Source organism: Mandrillus leucophaeus, unplaced genomic scaffold (genome assembly GCF_000951045.1).
Source record: "Mandrillus leucophaeus isolate KB7577 unplaced genomic scaffold, Mleu.le_1.0 Scaffold538, whole genome shotgun sequence".
NCBI lineage: Eukaryota > Metazoa > Chordata > Mammalia > Primates > Cercopithecidae > Mandrillus > Mandrillus leucophaeus.
The window spans coordinates 529,242-537,393 of NW_012105786.1; the positions used below are offsets into that span (position 1 = coordinate 529,242).

Here is an 8,152-nt window from a genome sequence, read left to right on the forward strand (position 1 = left end):
AGACTTAAAGCTGAGTAAAGGAACAAGTCTTTTGAAGATGCAGATTTTGGTTTTATTTCAATTCAGTACAGTATATATTAGTATAACATACTTTTTTTTTTTCAAAATCACCAACCAAAACCCATCACCGATGCTTTGATTGTCTAGGAAAGAAGGAGCCCCCAGCCTTGTCATATAACACAACCTCTGTCCCTGGGGCAATGTCATGCTCACTGTGCTGTGAAAGGCAAGGCTCTCTCTTCACCCTAGTATCTCCTGTCTCCAGTGCTTGCCTGCCTTTCTTCCCAAGCATTGGCCTGGCTGTGCTTTCTCAGTCAACCCAAAGGCTCTTGCAGGCCTTTTCCTCTTGGAAGTCCCCTCCCTCTCCCTAGAGACAGAGAGAGCTGTTTTCTCTCTCTCTCTCTTTTTTGTGAGATGGAGTTTTGCTCTGTTGCCCAGTGCAATGTCACAATCTTGGCTCACTGCAACCTCCATCTCCCAGGTTCAAGCGATTCTCCTGCTTCAGCCTCCCAAGTAGCTGGGACTACAGGCGCGTGCTACCACACCCGGCTAATATTTTTTGTAGAGATGGGGTTTCACCGTGTTAGCCAGGATGGTCTCGATCTCCTGACCTCGTGATCCGCCTGCCTTGGCCTTCCAAAGTGCTGGGATTACAGGCGTGAGCCACCGTGCCCAGCCTCAACTTTTTATTTATTAGCTTGTTGGTCTTCAACCTCTCTTAAGTCTCAGTTTCCTCACTTATCAATCATCTACTGCTGTATAGAGACAGGTCCATCTCCCAGCATGCAGGGTGAGCTAACGTGACATTTGAAAACTCCGGAGTGCTGCTGACAGCGGTTGGAGGTGAAGGAGGAGGAAACAAAAGCAATGCGAGAATAGCTTCAAAGAAAGGAAGGGCGAAAAGTTGAAAGAGGCAGCGTGGAGAGATGGAGCCAACAGCAGCATGGGAGTCCCTGGCTAGGATCAGGGCTTAGATGACGACATCGTTGGTTGGGTTCACTTGCCCTCTGAACTGCACAGGGAATCGAGCTGGTCATTAGACATGGCCTGGAGCCAGTCACTGGAAAAGGAAATCAATACCCAGACTGATTCTCACGACAGCCACCATTTGTATGATTTTAATCCATAGAATCATTCTGAAAGCTTCTTAATCTTCACCTTTTTTCTGGACAGGAGACAGGCGGCTGAGCCTAGCCCTGGACTGGATCATATCTTCACACCTTCTTAAGCCACAGAAAACTTGAACCAGGTGGTGTGGTCATACTCCTCACCAGGCCTCAGCAGCACAGGAGGGAAGTGGGGCTGTGAAGGGGGAAGCAACACAGGTGACATTTGACACCACAGGCTGCAACATTAACCATTCGGGTGTGCTTCTGGACAGTCCTCTAGACCAGTGCTCCGTGGAGGGCCGCCAGTGCGGGAACTGTTTATGATTGGTTCATGGTGAGATAAAGAAGTTTAATCAGAGTGGAAAAAAGCACACTTTGTTAAAGGAAGGCTTTCCTGATGAAGGGAAGCAGTGTGTTGATATATAATCCGGTGCAAGGTGTAGGCTTTTTTTTTTTTTTTTGAGATGAAGTCTCACTTCTGTTGCCCAGGCTGGAGTGCAGTGGAACAATCTCAGTTAACTGCAAACCCTGCTTCCTGGGTTCAAGCGATTCTCCTGCCACCTCAGCCTCCCAAGTAGCTAGGATCACAGGCACCTGCCACCATGCCCAGCTACTTTTTGTATTTATACTAGAGACAGGGTTTTGTCATGTTGACCAGACTGGTCGTGAACTCCTGACCTCAAGTGATACGCCTGCCTCAGCCTCTCAAAGTGCTGGGATTACAGGTGTGAGCCACCGCACCTGGCCCTTTTTTTTTTTTTTTTTTTAAGACAGGGTCTCATTCTGTTGCACAGGCCAGAGTGCAGTGGTGTGATCATGGCTCACTGCAGCCTTGACCTCCCAGGCTCAGGTGATCCTCCCACCTCAGCCTCCCAAGTAGCTGGGGCCACAGGTGTGCACCACCACACCCGGCTAATTTTTCTAATAATCCGTAAGGATGAGGTCCCCCTGTGTTCCCCAGGTTAACCTCAATCTCAGGTTCAACCAATCCTCCCGCCTCAGCCTCCCAAAGTCCTGGGATTACAGGCATGAGCCACCTTGCCCAGCCCAAGGTGCAAGTTTCTTATTGTGTGCTGGCACTTTCAGGAGTACTGCTTTAGGTAACAACCAGAAAAGAAAGTTATGAGGGAGCACACAGGAGGAGACGATATGGAAGCGCTCCTTAAGTGTGGCTGCAGAAAACGAGAAGGTATTGGTAAGGAGAAACAAACTGGATAAAGGCTTTGAGCTTTCTTAAAACCATGTAAATCCCAAGTCAGTAGCTTGGCTGTGGGTTTTCTGTGACTTGGAGAAGAGAATAAGCATGAACTTTTGAGCCGGGCACAGTGGCTCATGCCTGTAATCCTAGCACTTTGGGAGGCCAAGGCAGGTGGATCGCTTGAGGTCAGGAGTTTGAGACCAGCCTGACCAACATGGTGAAACCTCATCTCTACTAAAAATACAAAAATTAACCAGGCATGGTGGTAGGTGCCTGTAATCCCAGCTACTTGGAAGGCTGGGGCAGGAGAATCGCTTGGACCCAGGAGACGGAGGTTGCAGTGAGCTGAGATCACGCCACTGCACTGCAGCCTGGGCGACAAGAATGAGACTCTGTCTCAAAAAACAACCTAACAAGGGCCGGGCGCGGTGGCTCAAGCCTGTAATCCCAGCACTTTGGGAGGCCGAGGCGGGTGGATCACGAGGTCAGGAGATCGAGACTATCCTGGCTAACATGGTGAAACCCCGTCTCTACTAAAAATACAAAAAACTAGCCGGGCATGGTGGCGGGCGCCTGTTGTCTCAGCTACTTGGGAGGCTGAGGCGGGAGAATGGCGTGAACCCGGGAGACGGAGCTTGCAGTGAGCCGAGATCACGCCACTGCACTCCAGCCTGGGAGCACAGTGAGACTCCGTCTCAAAAAAAAACAAAAAAACAAAAAAAAAAACAACCTAACAAACAAAGCCTGAACTTTTGAATCATACAACCTGATCCGAGTGTAGTGAACTCTGTCGTATAGTGTGACCTTGGACACAACTCCACTCCAACAAGCCAGCCTGTGGCATTACCTGATTGACTGCGTCAGGCCAGTTCTGAGTCTCCAGGCAGAAACCAGAGTGCTTAGGATAGACAGCTCCATTCTTGCCCTTTAATGTGCCATCCAGGAAGTTGCCCGTGTAAAACTGGACCCCGGGCTGGGTGGTGTATACTTCTAGTACCCGCCCGCTTGCAGCATGATGCACCCTGGTAAGAAACACAAACCACATGAGTCCAGGGCAGAAAAGCAGGCGGGGAGGAGTAGAAGCTGGGAAGCAGCTTTGAGACAGGAATCAGACCCAGCCACAGAGCAGGGACCAGATATAAGGAGGAGATGAAGGTAAGAAGAGCATGATGGAAAATTCTTCCAGTCTCAAAAGCAAGGCATGAGCAGGTGGCTTTCAGGATCCTCAGTAGCAACGTCTCACTCTGATCTTGGCTTCTTTGGGGCATCACAAAACAGACTCACTCCTGCCAGCTGGGGAGTAAGGAGGAAGGCAGCAGCCAGGTTGGAGAGAACAAGGTCCTGGAGAGGCTGAGATTCTTTTTTTTTTTTTGAAATAGAGTCTTGCTCTATTGCCCAGGCTGCAACCTCAGCCTCCTGGGCTCAATCAATTCTCCCACCTCAGCTCCCCAGTAGCTGGGACTGCAGGTGCACACCACCACGTCCAGCTACTTTTTGTGTCTTTGTTTGTTTGTTTGTTTTGAGACGGAGTCTGGCTCTGTCGCCCAGGGTAGAGTGCAGTGGTGTAATCTTGACTCACTGCAACCCCTGCCCCCATAGTTCAAGCGATTCTCCTGCCTCAGCCTCTAGAGTTGCTGGGATTACAGGTGCCCGCCATCACGTCCAGCTGATTTTTTTTGTACTTTTAGTATTGACGGAGTTTCACCATGTTGGCCCAGCTGGTCTTGAACTACTGACCTCAGGTGATCTGACCACCTCAGCCTCCCAAAGTGCTGGGATTACAGGCATGAGAGCCACTGCACCCAGCCTGAGATTATTTTCTTTTTGAGATGGAGTTTTGCTCTATTGCCTAGCCTGGAGTGCAGTGGTGCAACCTTGGCTCACTGCAACTTTCGCCCCCCGGGTTCAAGCGATTCTCCTGCCTTAGCCTCCTGAGTAGCTGGGATTATAGGTGCCCACCATCACGCCTGGCTAATTTTTATATTTTTAGTAGAGACGGGGTTTCACCATGTTGGCCATGCTGGTCTTGAACCCCTGACTTCAGGTGATCTACCCGCCTGAGCCTCCCAAAGTTCTGGAATTACAGGTGTGAGCCACCATGCCCTACTGAGATTCTTTTTCATAAAGAATTGGGGCTCTCTGCTTGACCTGGCAAAACCACCAGCCTTGTCTCATGAAAGTGAAGATAAGCTTTTCTAAATTAAACTGTTCCCTTCCCTGGGACTTAAGCAGGCTGTTTTTTAGTTAGGTCTCCCCTCATAACAGTCCTGCTGTGGGTTTTCACTAGATTCACTGTGTTCTTTTTTTTTTTTTTTAAATCAGGCCTTGGCCAAACATGGTGGAGCCTGTAATCCCAGCACTCTGGGAGGCTAAGACAGGAGGATTGCTTGAACTCAGGAATTTGGGACCACCCCTGGAAACATAGTGAGACTTTATCTCTACAAAAATAAACGATTAAAAAACCTAGCTAGGCGCATGGTCCTTGGGAGGCTGAGTGGGGAGGATTGCTTGAGCCTGGGAGATTGAGGTTGCAGGTGAGTTGCGGTCTCGCCACTGCACTCCAGCCTAGGTGATGAAGCAAGACCCTGTCTCAAAAACCAAACAAAGCAAAATAAAACATAAAAATCCAGGCCTCTACAGTGGGGAGTTTCCTGCCTGGTCCTACACTTGGTGTTGAAGGGATATAGATTAAAACAGGCCTGGGTCTTATAGTTTCACTGAGAGGCAAAACACATGCATGAAATAGTTAAAACATCCCCACCACAGGCAGTTAACCAAGAGGTTCTGAGAAAGATGCTTGGAGAAGGAGGGCTAGGATTTGGGTAAATGTGGAGAGAGCAGGAGGGTCTCCCGGGGTGGGGAGAGGAATGTGGGTAAGAGCACAGAGGAGGAAAGTGGGGTGGAGCTGCAGGAACACTGCTGGGACCTTGTACTGGGGCTCAGAGTCAGGGAAGGGATTTTTTTTTTTTTTTTTTTTTTTGAGACAGAGTCTTGCTCTGTCACCTAGGCTGGAGTGCAGTGGTGCAATCTCCACTCACTGCAACCTCCATCTCCCTGGTTCAAGCAATTCTCCTGCTTCAGCCTCCCGAGTAGCTGGGACTATAGGCCCGCGCCACCACACCCGGCTAATTTTTGTATTTTTAGTAGAGATAGAGAGCTTCACCATGTTGGCCAGGCTGGTCTTGAACTCCTGATCTCAAGTGATCCGCCCACCTCAGCCGCCCAAAGTACTGGGATTACAGGCGTGAGCCACCACCCCCAGCCCGGAGAAGGTCTTTGACCTTTTTTCTGTCACTATTAGGTTTGAGTCATTTTCTCTGCTTTATTTAAAAACTGTTGAGCCGGGTGCAGTGGCTTACCCCTGTAATCCCCGCACTTTGGGAGGCTGAGGCGGGTGGATTACAAGGTCAAGAGTTCAAGACCAGCCTGACCAACATTGCGAAACCCCCATCTCTACTAAAAATACAAAAATCAGCTGGGCATGGTGGCGCATGCCTGTAATCCCAGCTACTCAGGAGGCTGAGGCAGGAGAATCGCTTGAGCCCGGGAGGCGGAGGTTGCAGTAAACCTAGATCCCGCCACTGCACTCCAGCCTGGGCGACAGAGCAAGACTCTGTCTCACCAAAAAAACCAACTGTTAATTCCGCAAATATTTATTCATTATTTGCTAGTGCCAAGGATGATACTAGGTGTTAGGGTAGAGGTAGGGCTTCACAAAGATGAAATGACATGAGGAGCTGGGATTTGGTGAGAAGGCGAGAGTGTGCACACAAGTGTCTATCGGTCAAGGCTGGAGGCGGTGAGTGCTGCGGGAGATGCCTAGCCTCCAACTGGCCATGGAGTAGGCAGGCATAAGTCACAGATCGAGAAAACACAAAGCCTCTGGAAGTTCGATGATGGCCAAGGTGACTTACGCTAGGAAGAGTTAAGGCTTCCAACAGAAAATGAGCCTTAAAGAACAGGCAGACAGTGAGAGAAGGGGTGCTGAGCAGGGGGCCTAGGGGTAATGGCAGGCAGCGGGAGGAGGATACATTCTACAGAGCTCACCTGTGCCATGGGAGCTTTGAGAAAATATGGGGTGTGGTATTGGGTCACCTGTAGCACGGTAAATGCCACGGATGTGGCCAGAGGAAAAGCCCCAGAGGAAGATAGGAGGTGGTGTCATTTCTTTCTTCCTTACAGACTCAGGAAGTGAAAAGTACCTCACCTTGCACAAAAATGCTTTTCTTTAGATCCCTTCAGACAGAAATTGTGGTCAAAACCATTGAGATGGAAGTCCTGCAGGTGTTTTCCCAGCTCCACTGGCTTTCTCAGGTCGAATGCAGTTCCTTGCACCGGGGCAACTTCTCCTGATGGGAGGAGACAGAAAACAAAGATGATAAATGCCCAAGTTTCATCTTTATATAGAGCCTCCCCAAACACTCACTGGTTCTACCCTCTCCACCTTCATTTTAATTTGTTAAAGAGATTGGAGCCCAGATCCTGGGAAACATGCAGAGACCCCATCTCTACCAAAATAAATAAATAAATACAAGTAAAAAATTAGCCAGGCATAGTGATGTGTGCCTGTGATCTCAGCTATTTAGGAGGCTGAGGCAGGAGGACTGCTTGAGCCCAGGAGGTCAAGGCTATAGTGAGCCATGATTGCACCACTGCACTCCAGCATAGGTGACAGAATGAGACTGTCTTCAAAAACAAACAAATATGGAGAGGGTGGGGAAGAGAAAACAAAACAACCCTCACATAAATAAATAAGTAAATAGAGTATATGGGAGTATGGGCTCAGATTATATGCAAATACTGCACCATTTTATAGAACGAACTAGAGTGTCCAATGATTTAAGTATCAGTAGGGGGTCCTGGAACCAGTCTTCTGTGGATTCCAAGGGACAATGGAAAATATATACTCATCAATATATAGTAACATATATATAAAAGCCAGAGTTGTTCTGGCTGAATCAAGTACAGGTTCTGAGCAGCTCAGGTGGAAAACCCCAGGATAAGATGATCCACTTCCTCTTAAAATTATGGCCCACCCAGGAGTAACAGCCAGGTGCTAGAACCTTGCACCAAGAATAGAGAATCCCAGGTTCCTCTGTAACAGGCCAAATCGCTCCAGCCCTTTCTTTTTGAAGAGGAAAGAGAAAAGGACTCTGTTTCAGAGCCTGAAACAATGATACAGTTGAGTCTTCTTAAAAGCTTTTTTTAGACAGAGTTTTGCTCTTGTCGCCCAGGCTGGAGGCTCCCGCCTCGGCCTCCCAAGTAGCTGGGATTACAGGCACACACCACTACACCCAGCTAATTTTTGTATTTTTAGTAGAGGCGGGGTTTCACCACGTTGGCCAGGCTAGTCTCCAATTCCTGACCTCGGGTGATCCACCAGCCGTGGCCTCCCGAAGTGCTGGGATTACAGGTGTGAGCCACCATGCCTGGCCTAAAAAGTTTTCTTATAGTCCCAGAGCTGTCTCACACATTTTAAAGGTAAATGCAAGCGATAGGAGGTTAACATACTCTTTTAGGGTGATAATTATTTTTCCCTTTCATGTGGTCAAATGGCAATTTTAGGAACTTGGCTTCTACTGTTATTAGGGAAGAGAATTAGCATGCAAAGTAGGGCTGAAATCTTAAGAGGCTAAGAAAAAGCAGGAACTTGTACCTTACCATTAAAATAATTTAAAAAGTAAAAGAAGAACCAATTGCCAGTCATTTAAAACATTTGGTTCTGCTTTTGTGGGTTCCTAAATGCTGAGAGAACACACAAATCTATCTGAGTAAAAGAGGACATTTCCTTTCTCTCTCTCTCTCTCTCTCTTTCTTTCTTTTTTGACATAGTTTCCCCCTGCCT

General features: G+C 48.4%; 1 protein-coding gene across 1 annotated transcript in view; it reads right to left on the reverse strand.

Moving 5' to 3' along the window:
• Window positions 1-410: 410 nt before the first annotated feature.
• Window positions 411-8,152, reverse strand: part of GALM (galactose mutarotase (aldose 1-epimerase)) — a 90,438-nt gene continuing 82,696 nt past the window's right edge. The window contains exons 5-7 of the mRNA XM_011997336.1: window positions 6,515-6,656; window positions 3,155-3,329; window positions 411-1,302 (exon numbers count right to left, since the gene is read on the reverse strand). Of these exons, the coding sequence (XP_011852726.1) occupies window positions 1,225-1,302; window positions 3,155-3,329; window positions 6,515-6,656 (395 nt within the window). The 3' untranslated portion in view covers window positions 411-1,224. The remainder of the gene's footprint in view (window positions 1,303-3,154; window positions 3,330-6,514; window positions 6,657-8,152) is intronic.